We start from the raw sequence: 26,353 nt of genomic DNA, 5'->3' as shown, positions 1-26,353 counted from the left end.
TGCGGGTCACGTCACACAGGACGGGTCATCGGGACATTATCACCAACCACATAACTTTTTTTTCTGCTGAGCCATGAACCCAGTTCAGGCCTTTGCCCAAATGCTGTAGACCCTTACGGATGAGATTAGGGGGATGCGCGGTGAGTTGATACAGCAACTGCAGCAGTTGGTGGGCTTTGGGGGCTTGGTTCAGAGACAGGCTCAGCCAGAACCCAAGATATCACTCCCTGACAGGTTTTCTGGAGGGACAGATCAATTCTTGGTATTCCAGCAAGCCTGTAAATTGTACTTCAGGCTGCGCCCTCGTTCATCAGGGAGTGAAGAGCAACGGGTGGGAATCATTATGTCCCTTCTTAATGGGGATCCCCAATCCTGGGCCTTCTCCCTACCGAACGATTCTCCATCATTAGAGTCCGTGGATGAGTTTTTTGCGGCTTTGGCGCTTGTGTATGGGGATCCTGATGGCGTCGCCCTGGCGGAATCCCGACTCGAAGGTGTAAACAGGGAGCCCGGGTTGCTGAGGAGTACTGCTCAGAGTTTAGTAGATGGGCCACTAACACTCAGTGGAATGACCCTGCACTTAGGAGTAAACTTGTTCAGGGTTTGTCTCCAAAGTTGCAGGATACTCTGGTGCAGTACGCCGCCCCCAGGTAGCTGGAGGACGCCATGTCCTTTACCATCCGGGTGGATAGACGCCTTAGGGAAAGACATATACAAAAAGTGCCCCCTGATGTCCTCGCTAGGGAGGAGGACCAACCAGTGCGGACGGAGGAACCCAGACAGCCCGATGTTGTTGATACAAAAAAGGGGGTGTCTGCGGCTCGTCGTGGTGGGGGGTATGCTTTTCCTGTGGGAAGCCAGGCCATTTTATGAAAGCCTGCCCAGTTCATGCCAAGTCTCCAGACAAACACATGCAAGTAGGAGGAGATAGTTTGTACTCGGAGCTGCCTACGGTTCGGGGAGTGGTGTCGGCATGTTTGTACTGTGGGCAGACTGGTCATGTCCTGAAGGCTTGCCCATTGCGCGCCAAATTATCTGTGCCATCTGAGAAGCCGCATTCCCCTGGTCACTTGGAGGGAGGCGACCAGGGAGTATACATTTCCTCCATTTTGCCCTCCCAAGGTACCATGTCAGCAGAGGTGTTGGCTGGCGGGGTACCGGAGGTGATAGCGGTGCTTGTGGACAGCGGAGCAGAAGTCAGTCTGGTGGATGCTCGCTTTGACCAGACTCATGGTCTGAGGTGTAGGACGCTAGCCCAACCTATAAGCGTCCAGGCCATAAACTCTGTTCCACTGAGCCAGGGGAGCTTGACCCAAGTCGTAGAGAATATCCATCTTCGTATAGGACATCATGAGGAGTCCTTGTCATGCTACGTCTTGGAGGGAATGCCAGTACCTATCGTTTTAGGCCTCCCTTAGCTGAAGAGACACAACCGAGTAATAGATTGGCGGGCAAGGGAAGTGTTCAGCTGGGGGCAGTCGCATGAGGGCTGCTGCCTAGGGACTACTGTCTCTGCCGTCTCTCCTCAATGGACCCCTTCCTCTCCGGTGAGAGCAGCAGATGTGCTGCAGGAGAGTAGGGGTAAGTCTCAACCCTCGCCATTGGCCAACCCTGGGAGGCGCAGACCTTGTGGTGGAAGGGGTTGGAGGGTGGTGTACCCCTTGGTGAAGTGCGGGGGTGTGAGTGTGGTGACACAGGGGAACACCTCTGTTGTCAGTCCCAGAAAGAGTTCTCCAAATGGTTACAAACGAACGAGTGGCAATAGACGTTCAGGTCTGGACCTGTGTGTGAACGAGCATGTATGGGTAGCCACCAAAAAACATCCAGTGGAAGTGTGTTGTGGAGTGTTACCAGCTCATACCAAACATACACATACACAACTCGTTCCCCAGGTCAGCTCTTTGGAGATGTGTAGTGCCTCCAGAACATACGTTGCCAATACCAGTGGGCTCGTTTCTCATCAACCTGACGTGCAGGTAGTTGCTGGGGTGAACTCTGGGTCTGGGCATCCCCACTGTAGGTGTTACCCTGATGACGAGCGGTCTTGAGGGTCCAGAGGCCCCTCATTAAGGGGAGGGTACTGTCATGATCCATGCTGGATCAGGACTGATAAAAAGCACAGGTAACCTTTTTTTCTTTCTTAAGCTGTGCTTAAGTTTGGTTTTTGCCCCCGGTGGCCATTAGGATTATTGCACTGTGGTGTCTTTTGTTCTAAGTTTGCCCCCGGTGGTGGTGAGCGTCAATGCACTCTGGTTTCTTTAGTTAGAGTGCACATGATTATAATGCCGGTGTGATTGCTCTGGCTCTGCTATAAAAGAGTCACAGGTGTTGCAATCAGTGTTGGTGATAGTGTTCATTTCAACCATCCTTGGTGAAGGAAGGAGCAGGAGAGCATTCCTTGCAGCACTGTCTTAGCCCTGGTGTGGAAGGAGTCAGAGGGGATTTCCTTGTAGCTCTGATAGAGCTTGGTGGCAGCTATTCAGTAGGAGAGCTGCATTCTGGTGGTGGACTCTGTTGCCAGGAGCAAGAGCAACAGAGTAAAGCTAAGTGGTGTTTCCCTGTTTGTGTTTTTCCTTAGTGTGCATTAGTACAGCGGTGGGGCCAGTGCCTGCGCCACCCAGCTCCCTAGCAAGGGATAGGTGTAGGGTGTGCTAGGGCGACAGGTTCCTGATCGGCGCCCGGTGCGGAACCGGCATAGGGAACGCTAGGAGCGTTAGGGACACTGACTCAGGGGAGTGCAGGAGGTCTCCACGTCCCCTTTGCCTATTGCAGGGCCCACCGTTGTAACTGTTTCCCCTTTACCCGTGTCTTGTTGTTTTAGTTACCTGCCTGCGGGCCGTGTCACACAGGACACATTCACGTGCCACGTCTTGTTTCAGTTACAGGCCTGCGGGTCACGTCACACAGGACGGGTCATCGTGACAGCATGATACATACACAATGCATAGTACACACACCGACACAATGCCACAATGACACACACACACAATGCATGATACATACACAATGCATAGTACACACACCGACACAATGACACACATACACAATGCATGATGCACACAAGAAATGACACGCACGCAATGCATGATACACAAACACATTGTATGAGACAGACAATACATGATACACGCACAATGTATAATACACTCGCAAAATGCATGATACACACACAATGCATGATACTTACAATGCATGATGCACACACAATAGGTGATACACACAAAATACATGACATACACACAATGTATGATACAGTATATATATATATATCTATTTTGTGGGAATAGATAGCTCAGATGGGATCTTTGCTTTGGCACAAACGTGTGGCTATGGAGTCACTACAGAAGACTAGCAAGTTCCACATGGATATGGACACGGCATATTTATTATGCACACTTGTTATTCAATGTTACACATGCCAAACATGAAATAAAACATCTAAGGCCGTCTGGCCACTAACTAGCAATAGCAGGCTACCTACAAAATAAACCTATATAACAGCAAAGAAGTCCATGTAATCTTACTGTGTCAGCTCCCAGCTCAGCAGACGAGAGAGACCGAGAGATCCCAGCTCCTCCTGATTATATCAGCTGCACCAGTCAGGAAACCAAAACCTGGATTGAATAAGTGGAGGGGGAACTACCAGTCCTTTCCATGCTGATCACTAAGGAAACCAGGACTGGATTACAGTGAAATAAACTGGCTTCATCATCAGTACAGGGAGACATATGAAATGAAACGGGGAGAAATATACCTGTTTTCTCGTACCTCTCCCCTTGGCACCTCACTATATATATATATATATATATATATACATATATATATATAATCTTATCAGGCTGTCTCTTCTTCAGTTCTCGATGACTCCCTCAAAGTACAGGAACTGTGGTAACATCATGGTCACATGATCATCATTTCATCAAAGGCCTTTGCTGTGAAAGCTGGGGACCCTAGGGAGGATGGGAGCCCTAAGCAATTTCCCAGTTGTTTCCCCCCTCCAATGCCAGACCTGATTATGATTAACCTTCAGCTAGAAAGTAGGAAAAGACCACACACCGTAAGGATGATTGAGGCAACTATATGGTTAATCCTAAGGGTCAATTAAACTTCTACCCAAACCATAAACTTTGCAATCATGTTATTGTTTTGGTCATGTAACAAACTACTGTCCTCCACATTGAAATTGCAACACGAAGAAGGAAACATCTGGTAATTATGGAAATTACGGGATGGCCATTAATGTTAATGATATGCAAATGATGAAAAATGGAATAAAAATGTTGAAAGCATCTTGATTTATTCAATATAGAGTATGAGCGCCACTTATAATAAGCCCCGTACTTACACAACTTGGCTGCTATCAATGAGGTTATTAATCGATGTCGGAGGAATATTCTGCCAGACTGCATGCATTTTGGAAAATCATAAAGATCCGCTCCCTTTGCAGTTGCTGACCCTTTTTTTTCCAGATATTCATAGACTCTGCAGGCCAGGGGAACAATTTTGAGCTACGCAGGCTGCTCACAGCTGCACAAACAAAGTGGGGTCTTGTATTGAAAAACTCCTCCTGGGAAACTTTGGAGATGTGACCGTACCACTGGTCCAACAACCATTTAGTGTACCTGAAATGAGGACTCAAGGCGTCCAGCTACAGTACATTATGCCACCAACACCATAGTCCCAGGAGTAGGATCTGTGTGACATTCCCTTGTGAAGGTCTCTTGAATGCGTTGCCCACCAGGTCTCAAGAATAATCTCTGGGTATCATTGACAAAATCTGGGCTTATTGCTTATTGATAGATCTTTCGTCCAACCTCCTTCTGGAGACCACCTGGGAAATGCCAAGAAATGTCATGAAAAGGCCTTCATGAGACATCATCACACCAGACCCATTTTTGGGATTATGATGAGAGGTGGCATAATGTACAGTAGCCGCCAAGCAGCCAAGGAATGTAAGTGCATATATTTTTGCATGTGGCGATCATACTGAATAAATTGAGTTGTTATGAAAATTTTGTTTCCAGTTTTTCATTATTTGCATATCACTATTAAGTATTCCTATCCATCCTATGATTTCCACAATTACAATACTTTTCCTTCTTTGTGTTGCATGTTTAATGTTGATGATCGCATGCATTATATGTGTGAAGAGCTTTGTTTTTATGAGAATAAGAATATTTACAGCATTTATTGGCCACAAAAGGAACTAAAATCAAAACGAATCCAATGAATTTCAGTGGGATTCAGGTTTGATAAAAATTAATTGTGCAGCCCGATTCTGGATATTATTTACGACGAGCAGGAAAGCATAGCGTGCAACATTTTAATGTTCATTGGAAATAAAGTGGATGTCCCATCCAAGGTCCTGATATTGGTATCAGTGGGATAATGGGTATGAATAATAACATCCACTTTCTTCATCCCTTATCTCATTGACTACAGTGTTAAAATCAACACATAGAAAGACAGAAAGGTACCACTGCTTGTAAAACCTGATGGAACTGATGACAACTTTTGTGATAAGTCACCAATCATTTTTACATTAGTCTATTATTATAGAATGAAAGACATCCCAAAATGCATTTTGAACATTGAAGACTATCATTTCATTATTCTACATACTAATCAATCATGCTATGAGGCAAGGGCATAACTAAAATAGGTGTTGGGGTTGCACTCGCACCCGGGTCCTGGAGACTAGAGACCCAAAAGGCCTCTTTACCCCATAGGAAAAGACTATTACTATTAAAAAACTGTGATAATTGGATGCCCTGTTGAAAATTTTGCAAAAGGGCTCACAAGTTTCAAGTTACACCCCTGCTAGGCAGTATTATTATCAACACTACGAATATCAAAACATAAAATATAAATTGAAAATTTTGTTTCTAAATACAAAATGCTTGGATCAGTCACAGTTAAGACTTTTTGGGGTCATCGTGTGGCCAGAACATCTAGGGTGAGTCATTACTTGACTAAAATGCTGCAGATTGGATAAATTCTACAGCTGAGTATCATAGTAACCAAGTAGATAAGATTTTGTACATCTCGCACATCTCATCCACATGCTGTGGAAATTAATCCACTATTATGATAATTTTTTGTGGTCAATTTTCACCATAGATTCCACATTTTCCAATTAACCAAGGTGAAATTTGAAGTAAATCCAAGTCACAATCCAACATGGATTTTACTAGAATTTATTGTCACAATCCTTGGTTTATTTGCAGCAAGAAAGAATCCACTGTGTGTGACCTACCCCTATAATTTAAGGGAATTTGACAGGAGATTCGTACACTTGCTATGTTATCACACTCATGTATATTTCTCTGAAATTATAAAATGTTTCCAGGAAAATGTACTTCGAAAGCAAGCTGGAGATCATACATCTCGAGTGATTAGTCCGAGAGACCGATGACCGGTGGCTTCTCCCCACTCTGCACACCAAGACTTATACACACACATAGGGAAAGATCCATCATTGAAAGGGAGCAGCATGGAGAAGAAGCAACTACGGACCTACCTCAGACTAGTCATCTGAGATGCACAGTCCTCGGCTGACATTTCAAAGTATGTTTTCTCTGAAATGATGCAGCGTTTTGGAGTAAAACATACATGGCTGCAATAATAACTGAACCCTCTCAGATTCCCTTTAAGACAATACCAACAGTGTGAGCACCAACAGGACAAAAATATTATGTACCAGCCATAAACTGAAAGGGGTTTTCCCATGAACAAAGTTCATTTTAATCCATAGATCTTGGAATAAAAATAAGATACAGAATTGGAAATGTTAATTAAGTTGTCCTTGTGAGATAATCTTATAAATGTGCCCCTGCTGTGTACTGTGTAATGGCTGTGTCTGACAGTATAGGAACATGGTCTGGCCATCCTATATATCTGCATCAAGGGAGTAAGCAAAATAGAGTATGCAGACAGCACAGCAGGGGATCACAGTTGCTGCTTTCTGTGAGGTAAAACATTGTTTAAAAACAGGAAGGGAAATATTTTACCTCACAGAAAGAATCAGCTATGATCTCATGCTGTCCTATCTGTATACTCTCTTTTGCTTCCTCCCCTGCCCAAGAGCTGTGATATGATCAGACCATGTTCCTGTACGGTCAGACACAGCCATTACACAATACACAGCAGGGCACATTTATAAGATTATATCAGCACAGGGACATTCTTTTAACACATCCAATTGTGGAACTTATTATTATTCTAAGATCAATTGATTAAAATGTATTTTTGTGGGACAACCCCTTTAATGTTAGGCATCACACATTTTAAAAAATATGTCAGGATGAAGGTTCTGTGTATGTTCACTGAGATACTGCACTATATATACAACCATAACACCCTATAATATTTTTCTTTTGACAACAGAAAGAAAACTCAGCATAGACACTAATGGACAGACTTCTGTTAATGAGATCACATGGAAACTGAAAAGAACGACTTTTCTCAATTGGAAGAAGAGATGGTGAACACACAGTCTGGTAAAGAAAGAATTTATGTATTATTTATAGCAAAGGTGATATGGTAAAATACAAGAGCAATAGCCCAAAGCATTTGCATAGGAACTTCTGAAACGCCTATAATAATAATAATAATAAATTTTATTTTTATAGCGCCGACATATTCCGCAGCACTTTACATTTCAGAGGGGATTTGTATAGACAATAGACATTACAGCATAACAATAATCACATACAGTAGATTATAACAAATACCAAGAGGAGTGAGGGCCCTGCTCGCAAGCTTACAGTCTATGAGGAAAGAGATAGACACGAAAGGTGGGTGGTAACAGTTGCCCTGATTGTATGGACCAGCCATAATGTTAAGTGTGTAACAGTACAGACACAGAGGGCTAATGGATGCATAAAGCATGTGGGAACATGATGCTGGGAACCTGGTTATGGTAAAACTTTTGGCTCTGCCACACAGGGATAGGTTAGGTTAATGTGTTGAGGCGATAGGCCAGTGTGAATAAATGCGTTTTCAGGACACGCTTAAAATTGTGGGGATTGGGGACTAATCGTATTGACCTGGGAAGTGCATTCCAAAGAATTGGCGCGGCACGTGTAAAGTCTTGGAGACGGGAGTGGGAGGTTCTGACTATTGAGGATACTAACCTCAGGTCATCAGCAGAACGGAGGGCGCGGGTAGGGTGGTATGCTGAAACAAGGGAGGAGATGTAGGGTGGTGCTGAGCCATTGAGGGCTTTGTGGGTGAGGGTAATAAGTTTATACTGAATTCTGGAGTGGATGGGTAGCCAGTGTAATGACTGGCACAAGGTAGAGGCATCGGTGTAACGATTGGTGAGGAATATGATCCTGGCTGCAGCATTCAAGACAGAATGGAGAGGGGAGAGTTTGGTAAGAGGGAGACCGATTAGAAGAGAGTTACAATAGTCGAGACGAGAATGAATAAGAGAAACAGTAAGAGTTTTTGCAGAGTCAAAAGTAAGAAAAGGTCGAATTCTAGAAATGTTTTTGAGGTGCAGATGACAAGATCGAGCCAGTGATCGAATGTGGGGGGCAAAGGAAAGCTCGGAATCAAGTATGACCCCAAGACAGCGGGCCTGTTGCTGGGGAGTAATAGTGGAACCACACACAGAAATGGCAGTGTCGGGTATAGGTACATTAGTAGAGGGAGGAAACACAAGGAGTTCAGTCTTTGACAGGTTCAGTTTCAGATATAGTGAGGACATGATATTAGACACAGCGTTTAGACAATCGCCAGTGTTTTCTAGAAAGGCTGTCGTGATGTCAGGAGAAGAAGCGTATAATTGGGTGTCATCAGCATAGAGATGGTACTGGAAACCAAATCTACTGATTGTTTGACCAATAGGGGCAGTGTACAAGGAGAAGAGGAGGGGGCCTAGAACCGATCCTTGAGGAACCCCAACAGTAAGGGGAAGGTGAGAGGAGGAGGAACCGGCAAAAGAAACAGTAAAGGAGCGGTCGGAGAGATAGGAGGAGAACCAGGAGAGAACGGTGTCCTTGAGGCCAATGGAATGGAGCATAGTGAGGAGGAGCTGATGATCCACAGTGTCGAATGCTGCAGAGAGATCCAAGAGAATTAGCATGGAGTAATGACCATTTGATTTAGCTGTTAGCAGATCATTAGAGACTTTAGTGAGGGCAGTTTCAGTGGAGTGTAAAGAGCGGAAACCGGATTGGAGAGGGTCGAGAACAGAGTTTTCTGAGAGATAGCGGATGAGACGGGAGTGGACCAGGCGTTCCAGGAGTTTAGAGATGAAGGGAAGATTAGAGACAGGTCTATAGTTAGCGGCACAGTATTGGTCGAGGGATGGTTTTTTAAGTAGTGGATGTATGATGGCATGCTTAAATGAGGAGGGAAAAATACCAGAAGAGAGAGAGAGGTTAAATATTTTAGTTAGGTGAGGGGTGACAGCAGGGGAAAGGGACTGGAGGAGATGTGACGGAAATGGGTCACTGGTGCAAGTAGTTGCAAGTAGTTGAGAAGATGCAAGGAGCCTGCTTACTTCTATATTTTCCTTATATTTATAATATATTTTATATTATATTTTCCTTACGCCTATGACCGTTATGTACAGGTATTGCATTATAAATAGCTTCATCAAGGGTCTTCTCTAGATAACCCCTCCAATATGTCCTATCCGGATATCATACTGGGCCATAAAGTATTCTGTATTCTGTAAGGGTCCCCATACAGAATACAGGCTGTGTAAAATGAACAGCTGTAAAAAAAAATAATTGCCTTCTGTTTTCCGTGGAAAGGATGGAATGTATGGAAAGGATCATGGTGACAAGAACTTTCAGTCTGCACTCATGCTCTGAGTGTAAAATTTGGCACACAATCTGTGGTCAACAAATTTGAGTTTCCTGCACCATAATAATTTCTAACTTTTATGTGTATTTTAACTACAATATGGTTCCATTGACTTGAATGGTGTTGGGTAACACTTCCCGTCACAGCGTCTTTGACTTTGGTTAAGGAATAGTGAGGGTGGGCCCTAGATGTTATCAGTTCTTAAGAGGCGCATTTATAATTCCTTCATCTGGGGATGTTTCACAGGCTCTATATTTTCCTGACTCTAACTTCATCTTCCTACAAAATATAGTCATTTTCTAGTTGTGGGAAGAATGTAAGTGTTAAACATTGTGCATAATAATAATGTCCTAGATGCAGATTTGTTACTGCATAGGGTTCCGCATGTATAAAGTACATTTTTGCAATGCCCGGAAATGTGAAAAATAAAAGTACAGTATACACATATGTGCATTTTTAGGCATTTTTTAGTGCTATATCAAGGTTTAAAGGGTTTTTCTTTGCTTAAACAATCATGGCATATCCACTAGGACTATAGCCAGCTACAGGTCCTACAACTTTCCCTACACCCCATTTTGCTTGTGGCAGCATAGCCCTTTTGTATGGCAGTTGACTGTACACATGCATCTCTCTGTTTACGCCTATGGAAATTCTGAATGCTGCCCGGCGCACTTGTTGCCAATGTAAGTCAGGGATTTTACTTTAGGCTAATGCTATGGTAAGTAGTCTAACCTAAACGTCCAAGAACAGTTGGCTTATTTAGCTTTGTTGCTGTTAAATTGAGCTCTCATCTACTAATTCACAGACATTGCAAAGACTTAGGTAAAGATTCAGAATGTTGCTGCTGCCCTATATCCCAATACCCAAACCAAGGCAAAATGACATATTGACAACTCTTGACACTGAGCACCGGGGCCGCTAATTTCTTGAGCGTGCAGCCGACGAGAATATTCCTAAATGTAGACTGATTAGAAGACATTATAACATTCCCAGGTTGCCTGTCCAGCCAAAGTGCTGCTACAATATTAAAACAATTACACAGGAGTACAAGGCAATAAATCTTGGAGATCAAAAGGGTGAAATTTGTGGTATCACAGGGCCACACCTCGGCCCCTCCTTCACTCATCCTAAGGCTTTGTCCCTCAAGGCTCTAATCATTTTCTTAATAGTCGTTTATGAAATTTGAATCGGATGAGTTGCCAAACCTAATGAAGGGCGTTCATCAGAGAGTTTACAGAAATAAATGGAATATACCCAATCTTAATCTTGTACATAAGATGTTTAGTATCAGTAAGCACGTCGGTTCACATATTATCTATTTTTATACCGTAATCTGAAGGACATTTTCATTTCTTAAAGGGGTTCTCTACTTTGGACACTCACTTCTTGTTAGAAAAGATCCCTGACAATAAGCATATCACAGACTGTCCTCCTCCTGCTCCTGGAACCTCAAGTGATCAGCTATGGTCTGTATGTAAACCTGGTAATAGGAAATTAATTCCTCTGCAGCGCCATCACAGGGCAAATTAGGCATTACATAATGTCCATAGGTTGTTTTGTGTGCTAAAGGACAGAATGGGTCCTCCAGAGCAAGAGATGCTCCTGGTAACAGCTGTCTACTCTGGCCAAGTGAAGAGGATCCTGCAGAGAGTACGCCCCTACTATTAACTTAAAATTCCATAAGAAGATATGGAAATTGGATATATAATCTTGACAACCTCTTTAAAGAGAACTTGTCATTTCCCCAAATGCTATTTACCTGCAGATATAGGACTAATCTACATGATAATAGTGTTCCAATGCTGGCAAGCCAACTTACTGAAAGCCCAGCTGCAGGGAGAAAATTAAAGGGAATCTGTCACCCCTTTTTTGAGATATCTTATAATGATATCATTCAATTGTGTGTCACATAAGGATTCTCTTAGTACTTTTGCTTCCCCTTGACCCCGCACCTTTCATGCATAAATACCTTTTTTATATTGGTTCAGATGTATATAAACTGCCGCTGTCCGGTCCGATGGGCGGGGCTTATTTACCTGCTCCCCCCTCCCTGTCTTGCTCTACGCATTTCTTCTTATGTAGAGCAAGACAGGGAGGGGGGAGCAGTTGAATAAGCCCCGCCCAGCGGACCGGACAGCGGCAGTTTACATACATCTGAACCGATATAAAAAAGGTATTTATGCATGAAAGGTGCGGGGTCAGGGGGAAGCAAAAGTACTAAGAGAATCCTTATGTGACACACAATTGAATGATATTATTATATGATATCTCAAAAAAGGGGTGACAGATTCCCTTTAACTTTATTCCTCCCAGGAGCCACCGCTTTTCAGACAGGTGTGCCGGCGAGGCTACAGTGACCAATCGGTGCACAGTCAGTGGCAGCTGTAAGCACGCCCCAGTACTTTGATTGACAGCTGACTCTGCAGCACATCTGTGCAGAGTGAGATGTAAATCAATGTGCTGGGCCATTCTGACAGCCGCTGCTCACAATGCTGTGAGCGATAACTGTAGACGCTCCGTGCACACCTCTACGACTGAAAGTCAGCAGCTCCTAGGAGAAATAAAGCTCATTTACTCTGGGTAGCAATGCTTTCAGTAATGCAGCCAAACAGAATTCTAACACTAGTAGCAAAAAAAGGCAAGGTTGTTGAGTCAAATGACACTTTTTTTGGGCCGTCATATCCTGGTGCTCTGTTATTTGTATTAAGGTAAATTTGGCTGCATCTGTACATGATGTTGTGTCGGTCTTATACATTGGATGTAGACATACTGTAGGTTTACGGTCTTCTCTTCCCCCGTGACTTTGCTTTACAAATTACTTCCCATACATCATGGACCCTTGTACTATAGCTGAACTGTGTAGCACAGATTCTACAAGTTCCTGGGCATCAACAAAAAGTGCAGCCAATGGAGCAGTCATTTGCTAATATAATATGTATTACATAGGCTCTTATGTACACACTGAAACCCTTTATCTGATAACAGGGCAGACACTGAGCTTAGGAAAAATAAAAGTCTGCCTTCAACGTGTCTTTATTATGATTGCCACAGGGTGCACTTAACCACTGAGCTCTACCCGTTGATGTAATTTAGTATGGCCATTAATCATATGCAGGTTGCTGGTAAGTACAGTGCTAAGTCTCCTCAATTTGTGAATATTTTGTAAGGAAATATGTGAACGTAGAGTTAGAATGAATTTCAATACAAAGGGTCAGGTTTAAGCTTGTTAGGGGACTGGAATTTGGTTAGAAGACATGTGACTTTATCCTCTTCGCACTTCGCTGTCCTATATGTAGAAGTTTCTGCCATACAGATTATGGAACTAGCTATATTAAAGCGTCTCTGCTATGTATCACAGCAGAGCTAAGTTTTAGACTTACCTAATGAATTCAGACGCACCCACCCAAGATCAAACACAACACCTGTTTTAATAAATCAGCCATTTGGGTTTTTTTTTTATTTTTTGCCAATAATTATCTGAAATATGGAAGGCCTAATTGGCCAGACAATATCAATATTTCACCATTTACACTATTTGTGCATGATCTTTCTAAGTGTCCGTAACTGGACAGGTTAGTCTGACATGTGGATGGTGCCTATGCATATTCAAGCAATCTGACGTTGAACATCTCCACTGTAACAAATCTTTACAATCTAATGTGTATGATATCTGTAGGGTAGAATTGGCCGAATATCACCCATGGTAAGAATTATTACCCCTTCCTTATAAAGAACAAATATAACCTGCTGTGCAATTATGTCAGGAAACCAGTGGGTGGCAGCATAGAGTCCATCAACCGTGCCCTGTAATTGAAATTATGCAAATATTACTATTAATTAATTCTACAGTTAATTTGATCCTGTACGGCTGTGCTTTTGATAAGCAAACATAGAAACTGGTGTTGTCTCTAATTACCAGCAAAGCATAGGAGGAAGCTGTACAAATTCTAATTCTTGGAGGATGAAATAAAATCCCTGAAAGTCCACAATGCAAATGTAATGTAAAGTACCATATTTGTTCAGAATTGATGTGCTCGAATCATCTTTTCATTTATAAGCAGCAGAGATCAGAAATGTTCCATTTTGATCGGGTGGGTATCTGTGGACGTCACTTGATAGGAAGGGGCTGTTGATATTTTTCTAGTTGTAGTGTTCCTGCAACCTCTCCTGCAGTGGTGAGATGTCAGCACTCATACCAATCTCTGTATCCATAGTTCAGTTTCATAGGTAGGTAAAAGGGTCGTCCGGGACTTTTACATTGATGGCCTATGCTTAGGATTGGTCATCAATGTCTGCTCGGTGGGGGTGTGACATCCGCCACCCCAGCCGATCAGCTGTTCCCAGTGTTGGCGGCTGGGTATTGTTTAACTTGAATAGGAAGTGGAGGTGCAGTACCCGGCCGCATCCCCTATTCCGTCAGCGGAGCTGTGCTGTGTTACTCCATAACTGAACAGTACCGGCTGCCACCGTCACCGGGAACAGCTGATCAGTGTCGCACCCCCACCGATCAGATATTGATGACCAATCCTTAGCATACACCATCAATGTTAAAGTCAAGGACATCCCCTTCAAGTTACCTATTAGTATCTATTTTGGAGCAGGTGTGGATATATCATTGGTGCGCAAGATCCAAGAGATAAGGGGGGCAACTTCCACCTTCAAGTTATATATGCTTTTCTTACACAGGTGCCCTCTTCTGACTGTTTTAGAGTATGGTAGAACGCAGAAAAACTGAATGAACACACAAGTAACAGAGGAAAACATGTAAATCTGTGCAGACGTTTCGCAGAACCCGTGGAGCAAGGCAACGGTTGCGAACCCCGCTGCCAATGGACATCAGTCTAAAGACCCCCATATAGTGTCAGCTGAATCATCCAATTCTTTTTGTTTTCCCACAAGATAAGAATTATATGACAGCGACTTACTCCGCTGTCCCCATTGACAACACATGTACATTCAGCATGCATGTCTATGGGGTAATAGGGAGAGATGACTTTTGTTTGCGCTCAAAGATATCGTTTAGAGGTCGGGGGGGGTTTAGGCACAAAAAAAACGGACCGAGATTCATCAGTGATTTTCATCAGTGTCAGAGTTGGGTCAGAGTTTTAAAAAAATGTTTCTCCGCCTTCTGCTAACAGCCAATGAAAAACAGAAAGAACACAGATGGCACCCGAGTGTGGTCCGATTTTTTCACGGACCCATAGACTTTCATCATCTAGTTTGATTCGACACTCAGATCAATATCAGACATATCTTGGCTATAACACTCAGTCCGCAAAAAATCAGGACATGTGAATAGCCTCAAACACTGGCGTGACAAAAACGGATAGCGGTCATATGTAAAAAGTGGACGGTGTAAGGGCATGTTTACTTACTGATGTCACATCAATATTTGGCACTGTCAATGAGTGTCTTCACGGCAAAATCACTGCCAAAATCAATAAGACTTTACTCCCAGCAGCAGAATCCCCATTATTCTAGTAACTTGAGTCATATAAAAGACAATTACTATAATTACTTTCTTACACATTTTGTCTTTTTTTTATTTCTTGATACATAATTAGTGATAGATATTATATTTCCTGAAATAATTATGATAAAACCTTGGTACTTTCCAAAATATTAGACCCCATATAGTAATCATATAGCCTGGATACCACTGAACTGCGGGAATTTTTTTTTCTTTAATCAGAGGAAGGCGTCTCTGAAGAAATACAAAGTTTTGTTTGTTTTTTTTTTACTTTTTGATTGTCCTGCAATTCAGGCTGGGCTCCACATGTGACAGCATTCATTGGCCAGCTATTACATGGAAATCAGAGATAATACTTTTCATTTACTAGCGCCCGTGGTAATGGTGATTATTTTTTATTTCATGCTGTGTATTTTTAAAATTACAGAATACAAATAAAATGTAAATAGGTGAAATTGTTAGAAATTACAAATAATATATACTAATTATTCACAAATATCGCATACACATAAATGGTAAAAAACTGCATGCAGTAGAAACCCAACTAAGTACCAATATCCAAGTCACATCAAAAGTCTCCACTCTAATTTGTTAGTATGGCACCGTGAGCTAGAGCAAAAGGAACAACACAAATCCTCACAAACAGAAATATTATGCAAGGCGAGCCAACGTGGAAATAAATGACCAAAAATCTTTATTGAGACACAAATACATATATACACATATAAATATACATACAGGTGCTTCTCACTAAATTAGAATATCATCAAAGAGTCAATTTATTTCAGTTCTTCAATACTAAAAGTGAAACTCATATTATATAGAGTCATTACAAACAGAGTGATCTATTTAAAGTGTTTATTTCTGTTAATGTTGATGATTATGGCTTACAGCCAATGAAAATACAAAAGTCATTATCTCAGTAAATTAGAATAATTAACAAAAACACCTGCAAAGGCTTCCTAAGTGTTTAAAAAGGTCCCTTAGTCTGTTTCAGTAGGTTCCACAATCATGGGGAAGACTGCTGATTTGACAGATGTCCAGAAGGCAGTTACTGACACACTCCACAAGGAGGATAAGCCACAAAAGGTCTCTATATAATATATGAGATTCAATTTTTGTATTGAAGAATTAAAAGAAATTAACTTTTTGATGATATTCTAATTTAGTGACAAGCACCTGTATAAATAAGTAGCACAGTATAAGGCACAATAACACCACCACATTAAAGATCATCTTAATTTTCACCAAGAAAAAATGGACAAATTTTCTTCTGCATTGTCATCTATTTGGTATTAGTTTTTATGCAACAAAAGTGAATACAATTTACAGGCGCAAGTACAGTTACCTACGGTATTTTAATAATGGCAATGTATCAGCAAAAATCGGATGCTACACGTTTGATCCATATGGGATTGGATTTTTTTTTTGCACACCCACAAACTTGTGTCACATCCTCAGTAAAGAAGAGACTAATGTCTATGTTTCACGCTGATATTTATGTTCACGCTGATATTTGATCCGTGTGAAAAAAACGTCATTGGATCAACCCGATTGAAAAACATTGGTCCTAGTGCTGTGCGTATGAGATGATATTTCCATGGACAGCACTAGGGCTAAAAATCTGGTTGTGTGAATGTAGCTTAATATGGATAACAGAGTCCCAGATAAGTGATACAGCAGCTTCTGTATAAAGTTCTTAAAGGGAACCTGTCAGCAGGTCTTTGTCATTTAATCAGATGACAGGATAATATAAAACGAAAGAGTCCGTTTCCAGGGATATATCACTTATTAGACTGTGTGCTCTAGTTTCAATAGAATCAGTGTTTTATGAACAGAAGATTATAACTAGAGGACTAGATCTCATGTTTGCCTAGAAAATGAACTTTATCCCCCAAAACACATTTCAACATCATTGCAGCCCTGCCTTAAAAGGACCAGCTAACATCGTTTCAGTGATTGCTCCATTAACACAGGTGTGGGTGTTGATGAGGACAGGGCTGGAGATCAATCTGTCATGATTAAGTAAGAATAACACCACTGGACGCTTTAAAAGGAGGCTGGTGCTTGGCATCATTGTTTCTCTTCTGTTAACCATGGTTATCTCTAAAGAAACACGTGCAGTCGTCATTGCACTGCACAAAAATGGCCTAACAGGGAAGAGTATCGCAGCTAGAAAGATTGCACCTCAGTCAACAATCTATCGCATCATCAAGAACTTCAAGGAGAGAGGTTCCCTTGTTGCCAAAAAGGCTCCAGGGCGCCCAAGAAAGACTAGCAAGCGCCAGGACCGTCTCTTAAAACTGTTTCAGCTGCGGGATCGGGCTACCAGCAGTGCAGAGCTTGCTCAGGAATGGCAGCAGGCAGGTGTGAGTGCATCTGCACGCACTGTGAGGTGGAGACTCTTGGAGCAAGGCCTGGTCTCAAGGAGGGCAGCAAAGAAGCCACTTCTCGCCAGAAAAAACATCATGGACAGACTGATATTCTGCAAGAGGTACAGGGAGTGGAGTGCTGAGGACTGGGGTAAAGTCATTTTCTCTGATGAATCCCCTTTTTGATTGTTTGGGACATCTGGAAAACGGCTTATTCGGAGAAGACCAGGTGAGCGCTACCACCAGTCTTGTCTCATGCCAACTGTCAAGTATCCTGAAACCATTCATGTGTGGGGTTGCTTCTCAGCCAAGGGAATGGGCTCTCTCTCAGTCTTGCCTAAAAACACAGCCATGAATAAAGAATAGTACCAGAATGTCCTCCAAGAGCAACTTCTCCCAACCGTCCAAGAGCAGTTTGGCGATCAACAATGCCTTTTTCAACATGATGGAGCACTTTGCCATAAAGCAAAGGTGATGACTAAATGGCTCAGGGAACAAAACATAGAGATTTTGGGACCATGGCCTGGAAACTCCCCAGATCTTAATCCCATTGAGAACTTGTGGTCAATCATCAAGAGACGGGTGGACAAACAAAAACCTTCAAATTCAGACAAAATAAAAGCATTGATTTTGCAAGAATGGACTGCTATCAGTCAGGATTTGATCCAGAAGTTGATTGAGAGCATGCCAGGGAGAATTGCTGAGGTCCTGAAGAAGAAGGGTCAACACTGCAAATATTGACTTGCTGCATTAACTCATTCTAACTGTCAATATAACCTTTTGTTACTCATAATATGATTGCAATTATATTTCTGTATGTGATAAAAACATCTGACAAACACACATAAAAACCAGAGGCCAGCAGATCATGTGAAAATATAATATTTGTGTCATTCTCTAAACTTTTGGCCATGACTGTACACTGTGCATTGACTGCAAGCTGCCAATCAGTGGTGTGGGTGGGGTTATTCGCAGCTCAGTATTCCGACCACTGCTACATCTACACCAGAGAAAACAGGAATTCTATCAAAACCACACCAAGTTTAGTAAGTGACACATCACTGGAATTAGGCTATCTGCTCCTACATCATGCAGCTCTAAGATCACATAGCAAAAACTTGCTGAAAGATTCCCTTTAAGTTATACCTAACACAAAGGACACATAAAGGCACCTGGGACTTATAGTATAATATTCAACATACAATATACCATAGGAATAGTATAAGCCATCATAAAATAAGGAGAGCACAGTATGTCCATACCCATGGGATTGCCTCCTGGCTCCAATACAGTATTTTGGTGCCCAGCTTTAATCTGTGCAATTCATGTTTTCACCCACTCTAATGTATTTAGGTCTCAATAAAGATTTTTATTTTCTACATAGATGCACGTGATGGTCCATACAAACATATACAGTGGGGCAAAAAAGTATTTAGTCAGTCAGCAATAGTGCAAGTTCCACCACTTAAAAAGATGAGAGGCATCTGTAATTTACATCATAGGTAGACCTCAACTATGGGAGACAAACTGAGAAAAAAAATCCAGAAAATCACATTGTCTGTTTTTTTTTTCATTTTATTTGCATATTATGGTGGAAAATAAGTATTTGGTCAGAAACAAACAATCAAGATTTCTGTCTCTCACAGACCTGTAACTTCTTCTTTAAGAGTCTCCTCTTTCCTCCACTCATTACCTGTAGTAATGGCACCTGTTTAAACTTGTTATCAGTATAAAAAGACACCTGTGCACACCCTCAAACAGTCTGACTCCAAACTCCACTATGGTGAAGACCAAAGAGCCGTCAAAGGACACCAGAAACAAAATTGTAGCCCTGCACCAGGCTGGGAAGACTGAATCTGCAATAGCCAACCAGCTTGGAGTGAAGAAATCAACTGTGGGAGCAATAATTAGAAAATGGAAGACATACAAGACCACTGATAATCTCCCTCGATCTGGTGCTCCACGCAAAATCCCACCCCGTGGGGTCAGAATGATCACAAGAACAGTGAGCAAAAATCCCAGAACCACGCGGGGGGACCTAGTGAATGAACTGCAGAGAGCTGGGACCAATGTAACAAGGCCTACCATAAGTAACACACTACGCCACCATGGACTCAGATCCTGCAGTGCCAGACGTGTCCCACTGCTTAAGCCTGTACATGTCCGGGCCCGTCTGAAGTTTGCTAGAGAGCATTTGGATGATCCAGAGGAGTTTTGGGAGAATGTCCTATGGTCTGATGAAACCAAACTGGAACTGTTTGGTAGAAACACAACTTGTCGTGTTTGGAGGAAAAAGAATACTGAGTTGCATCCATCAAACACCATACCTACTGTAAAGCATGGTGGTGGAAACATCATGCTTTGGGGCTGTTTCTCTGCAAAGGGGCCAGGACGACTGATCCGGGTACATGAAAGAATGAATGGGGCCATGTATCGTGAGATTTTGAGTGCAAACCTCCTTCCATCAGCAAGGGCATTGAAGATGCAATGTGGCTGGGTCTTTCAACATGACAATGATCCAAAGCACACCGCCAGGGCAACGAAGGAGTGGCTTCGTAAGAAGCATTTCAAGGTCCTGGAGTGGCCTAGCCAGTCTCCAGATCTCAACCCTATAGAAAACCTTTGGAGGGAGTTGAAAGTCCGTGTTGCCAAGCGAAAAGCCAAAAACATCACTGCTCTAGAGGAGATCTGCATGGAAGAATGGGCCAACATACCAACAACAGTGTGTGGCAACCTTGTGAAGACTTACAGAAAACGTTTGACCTCTGTCATTGCCAGCAAAGGATATATCACAAAGTATTGAGATGAAATTTTGTTTCTGACCAAATACTTATTTTCCACCATAATATGCAAATAAAATGAAAAAAAAACAGACAATGTGATTTTATGGATTTTTTTTTCTCAGTTTGTCTCCCATAGTTGAGGTCTACCTATGATGTAAATTACAGATGCCTCTCATCTTTTTAAGTGGTGGAACTTGCACTATTGCTGACTGACTAAAAACTTTTTTGCCCCACTGTATACACTGATACAACTGAGACACATATGAAAATCCGCCTTAAAAAGAGCTCAGAAAATGCTAAAAAGAGTGAACACATGCACCGCAATGCCAAAATAATTTGCTCTGCACATGTTCACTCTTTTTGAGCTTCTTTTAACCATTTCAAGCTTCATAAGTCACAAAGGAGCTAAAAGAAGTGACCAGACCATTCATCTGGTGGCTTTAGCAGTTACTCACTTGTTTTTACATGGTAAAAAAAAGACAACAACAGTAATAATAGCTGAAAGGACGTCAAAGAAGACACTTCAGGAAAAACATATCTAAAAGACGTCATGTGCACATACCCATGCTACCATCAGCATGTCAGTGCCAGCAATTACATCAGGGTCTTCATTGTGATCCTCAGGAACCATCACAATTTTCATAGTCATAATTCTTTCATGATTCTACTTTTTATTGTAATTGTTCACCGCTGATGTGCCAGTCCAGGAGTCGGTGCCAGCCACTGCGTCAGCACCCGGGAGTTTTATGAATCACCGCTGTATGGAGCTGAAATGGCAATGTTCTGCGCTGATCGTGGAGGTAGAAAGTAGGACATGTTTTATGTGTTCTATTATGTCTATTGCAACAGATGCTAGTATCAGAAGGGTGCTTGTCTTTGGGGAACTCGGCAAACATTAGTAAAATCCATCTTGTAATAATTATGTTGCTTATTGCACAGGATTAGAAAAGTAAGGGAACATGAAGACGCTTCGAGAAAAGAACCGCCAGTGTGATCTTGAAGTGTCTTATGCTTCAAAAACTATAAAGGAATTTGGCATCTAAGAGATGTTGTGTGCACAAAATTAACTGTAAGACCGGGGTCACACGATTGTAGAGTCTGTCATGCGAGAGAATCTGGCCGATTATGGTAATGACACCCGGATCAAACTCTGATCAGCATCATCTTAGTGTGATCTTAGCATGATCTCATATAAGAGAATAGGATCACAGGTGCGGAGAAGACAGAGAACTTAATTTCTCCATTGCCCACAGATGTCGGACTGCACTCGGATAATATCTGAGTGCAGTCCGATGTCTCACAAGCACCCATAGACTTGAAATGTGATCCGATTTGTGGAGTCGCTCGCAGCATGCTGTGATTTTTTTTTTCCATAGACAGATTCAGTCTGTAGAAAAAAAATATTGCAGATCTGCACTGCCCCATTGTACAATATCGGTTCTAGCGCTATCCGATAAAGTATTGGATAGCACTCAGTGTCCGCCCTAAGACACAGAACGGCAATCCATCTTCCTTATAAAATTGATTCAGCTTATTTGATGAATGAATGATATAAGACCACATTCAGACACAAATGTCCAGACGTCTCCACTATACGTGTTCTTATATCATTCATTCATCAAATAAACAGGAACATTTTTATGAGGAAGACGGCGAGCCGGTGTCTCTCTCACAATAGATTTATTGCCTTTGCTCTCGGCTCCGAGCACCGGAGGATGAAGACTTTTGGGTGTGGACTTGAGCTGTAATTTATTTCCACACGTTGTCATGTGCACATACCCTCAAACGACAGTAAAGCATCAACCTGACTATGGCCTACATAACAGTCTGCTAATCCAGATCAAAAGCACTACATTTTTTCAGCACAGGACATAATATTAAAGAGGTTTTCTTGTCTTATGATAAAAGTCTGGAGTCTGAATCCTTATAGCGTGCGCAGCGCAAGCTGTCAGGATTTTCCGGTGTTGCCAGTGAGAACTGGCGGTCATGTGACTGCAAGAATGCAATTTGCATCCATGCTGTCACATGCCAACTAGTCATGCTCGGCCTTGTTCAGTTGAATTGAGTGGGGCCAAACATGTCTAGTTGGAATATGGTTGGAAGTAGGCAAATCACATATTTGCGATCACGTGATTGCCCACACTCAGCTTTAACAGCGGAGAATCCTGACAGTGTGCAGTGCGCACGGTATGAGGATTCAGAAGTCTGCAGTCATGTAATGTGACTATAGACATGAGGGCATTAATATAAATAATTCCTATAAGTAACACGGAGTGGACAGTCTTAATCACATAGCTGAAATAGTATTGGCTGGAACAACTTCTCCCAGAGTCATCCATATACCTTACTCTGAACACTTTTGACAACTATGCACAAAATGTAGGTCAAATACATAGATTAGAGGGGTTGTCCACTATTTTAAAAGTTAAGCTTAATGGGTACACAAGGCGCGAGAAATTAGAAAAAAAAAACTGCACTCACTTCCCAGACCACTCCTCTGCAGTTGGTACCGTGCTCACTGATCCTGGCATCAACATCCTACATGACTGTTGCAGCCGATTAGCGGCCACTGATTGGCTGCAGCGTTCGCAGCGAAACGTAAGGGCTGCAGTCTTAATGGCTACCGCTGATACATGGCACTCTCCGCAGGATGTTGATGACAAGAGACCGGTGGTAGACACAGTACTGTAGGACAGGTGCCGGTCTGGGAGGTCAGAATAAATATAGATTATAAAGTAGGTGACGCACATTTGTAGGGTTTTACCTGTGTTCTGAGTCATCATACCACATTTTTAGAATAGCTAGATACAACCTAGTCTTAATATCTGTTAGTGAAGGATCCTTTGTCCAACACCTTCTGACCCCTCCATCCGAGACACCCTCTCGACTAAATGGTGAGAATAGAAATAAGCAGCTGCCTCACACTTCTAGTGGTGTTTGGTTTACCTTGAGAACAAAAGATTGGACATATCCAAATTCAACATGTCTGATGCACTTTTTCCCATAATATGTATTGGGGTAGAGTTTGGAAGCCCCTGTACACAAAAGAAATGTATATGGGTAATTTGAATCTATTAGCATGACTGCAGATGAACCCACATAAAGGCTATGTATACCACTGCCACCATCTTAAAGGGGTTGCCCAGGTTTGGCACAATAATCTGCCCACACTCTATATGGCTGTATATTTGTGAGTCTTCACATTGTGCATAGTGCGCAGTCAGGATTCTTCGGTGCCAGTGGCGAGACTGGGTGGTCGTGTGACCACAAGTATGTGATATGCACCACATTCAGTTAGACATGCGTCACCTAACTCAGTTCATTTGTATTGAACGAGGCCGCGCACATCTTACCGGAATAAACCCAGGAGTACTCATATTGCATAATCAGGTGTCGGAGGATCCTGACAGCGTGCATTGTGCGCGATGTGAGGATTCACAAGTCTGCAGTCACACAGAGTGTCTGCAGACTTTCATTCCAAACCCATATAATCCTCTTATTAAACTTTGCACTAGGCGCTAAATAAAAAGTTCTATTTTTCTCTCTACGCAGACCCACGGTGTGTTAATCAGAAGTACCATAGATAGATGGGGAATATGTCCGCGTCTGCAGGGTCAGACGACGGCATTATAACAGTCCTGAAAAGAAACAGTTAAATGTCAAATTTAGCTCGGCTATATCACATGTGATTTGGGCCCTATTAGCAGACTAGACAGCACGTAGAAGAGAAAATGTGTGAAGTGCGAGGAGAAAGCATTGTGTACTCTGTGCCTCAGAAGACAGATAATTACACGGCTTAAGTTTTAGACAATTCCCAGCAGGTCGGTGGGAGTGACGGAGGATTGGTTGATAATTGATGTTCTGAGCAGGTACTACAGTCCCTGTTAGGAATATTACACTGCGAAAGCAAAACAGGAGAAGATGGGTCTACAGCACTTTCATGTGGGTTTATACCACACCCAGCATAAAACAAGCTGCCACAGCCAAGAACAGAAACAATTAGGGTGGAACACGGAACACACCTTCCCGGTAGAGAAAGAAAGATGGAACACGATCCCTAGCTGAACTATGGAGGTGATAATGCTAATGAGCAGGATGGAAAAAAAAAAAGATGGAAACAGGAAACAATAGGGACCACTCATCACAGCCCAACCTTATGACCAACGCCGTAATTGCTCCGCTGCACAGACAGGTCCCAGCATTTCCTGACTGTCACCAGACAAGACTACGTCTACATCACTCTCGCCGAGCGTCACCACCCGGAAAGCCGCTCAACTTTTTCACTTTAATAGTCTCAGTTGTTTTAGGTCATTAGAATTATTCAGAATGGTTGACTAATTAGTTATTTACGAGAAAGGAAATTTGGTTAAAAAGGGAATTAATTATCTCTATAAGGTAGTCATACATCTAGACTTTCTTCTAACATTGGAAAGTGCGGCGGAATATGTTGGCATATTAAAAATAAAAATTATTATTATTTTTTTACCTAAGTCAAATAATCGGTTTTGTATTCCTCCACCAATGCTAAACAGCAAGATATTTATTTTCTCTATGTAGCTAGCAGTTTAACTCCTTCATGACCAGAACTTTAAAAAAAAAAAGGCCCTCAATGACCAGCCAATTTTTGTTTTCCCCATTTTTCCTTCTCGGGATTTCAGTAGCAATAACATTTTATTTTTTTCACTCATATGGCGGTATGTGGGTGAGATTGGTTTTTTTTTACGGCACTCTTTAGGGGTTCATATAAATTATTGTGTCATTTATATTCATTTTTTGTGATTACACTATAGAAAAAAACTATTTTCCAATAAAATGTGGGGGTTTTATGCAAAATAATCGCATTATTTCATATTATTTTGTTGGAGGAGCTTACATTTTTATTAGTTTTTTTATATTTTACATTTACATGTATTTGTTACATAATATTTCTGCCTATTGTTGAAAAAACACCTCTGGTGGACATTATTCTTTGTATTGTCGTTTTTGGCCGGGATCACACTTGTGATTTAAACAGCCGAGTCTCGCATGGTAATACACGGCGCTGCCGCCGGGACTCAGGAGCGGGGTGTGCAGCTCCATGTATTGCTATGCGGCCGCACGCCCCGCTCCTGAGTCCCGGCGGCAGCGCCGTGTATTACCATGCGAGACTCGGCCGTTTAAATCACAAGTGTGAACCCCGCCTTTCACTGTAACTGAGGCATCATTAGTAGCCCCAGTTACAGGAGCACCTGTGCTACATGTCACTGGCACATCTGACCGGGGTCTGCTAATACCCAGCAGCTGTGCTTTACCCAGAGATCACCGATCATCTATTCATTCCAGTGAGCACTATAAGGCCGGGGTCACACTGGCGAGGAATACGGCTGAGTGAGAGCCGCTAAAAGCACGCATTAGACACGGACCAATGATTCTCTATGGGGTCCCTCGCACCAGCCGTATATTTCTCATCCGTATTCTACGCTACGTGCCAATCGCAGAATGCTGCGATTGTCAGCGTACTACGGCCGTAGTACGCCAATGCAAGACTATGGGTGCGCAAAAAATACGGATTACACACGGACCACACGTGTGACTTGCGAGAAATACGCACCTGGTGTCTTTTAGCAAAGCCGGCAATTCAGTGCACGATACAGTAAACTCACACTGACAGGTTTAATAAAGAAACGAAAGAATAGATATAGACACATAGAATACATATATATATATGTGTGTGTATTCTATGTGTCTATATCTATTCTTTGGTTTGTGTTATAAAACCTGTCATAGGGCTCCATTATATGTCCATTTTGCAAGCCTGCGAGAAAATCTCGCCATACGGATGCCAAACGGATTACATATGGATGCTGACATGCGCAAAATACGCGACCACACCTTGATTACGGATGACATACGGAGCACTGTTTAGGGGT

General features: G+C 42.3%; 1 protein-coding gene across 2 annotated transcripts in view; it reads left to right on the top strand.

Annotated features, from left to right (window-relative positions):
- FOXN1 (forkhead box N1) overlaps nt 1-26,353 on the top strand; it is an 80,412-nt gene that overhangs the window by 7,891 nt on the left and 46,168 nt on the right. The window contains exons 1-2 of one of the 2 annotated variants that reach the window (XM_073565533.1): nt 7,387-7,499; nt 11,179-11,285. Coding sequence is in view for 1 of the 2 variants with exons in the window: in XM_073565532.1 (XP_073421633.1) it covers nt 7,439-7,499 (61 nt within the window). In the remaining variant the exon portion in view is untranslated. Of the gene's footprint in view, nt 1-7,386; nt 7,500-11,178; nt 11,286-26,353 lie in introns of those variants that run through there. The other variant, XM_073565532.1, reaches the window with a different exon arrangement.

This window comes from Dendrobates tinctorius, unplaced genomic scaffold (assembly GCF_039654945.1).
Source record: "Dendrobates tinctorius isolate UK_male_01 unplaced genomic scaffold, ASM3965494v1 ptg000016l, whole genome shotgun sequence".
Lineage (NCBI taxonomy): Eukaryota > Metazoa > Chordata > Amphibia > Anura > Dendrobatidae > Dendrobates > Dendrobates tinctorius.
The sequence above is the reverse complement of the archived record's forward strand: the minus strand, read 5'-3'. Positions and strand labels throughout refer to the sequence as shown.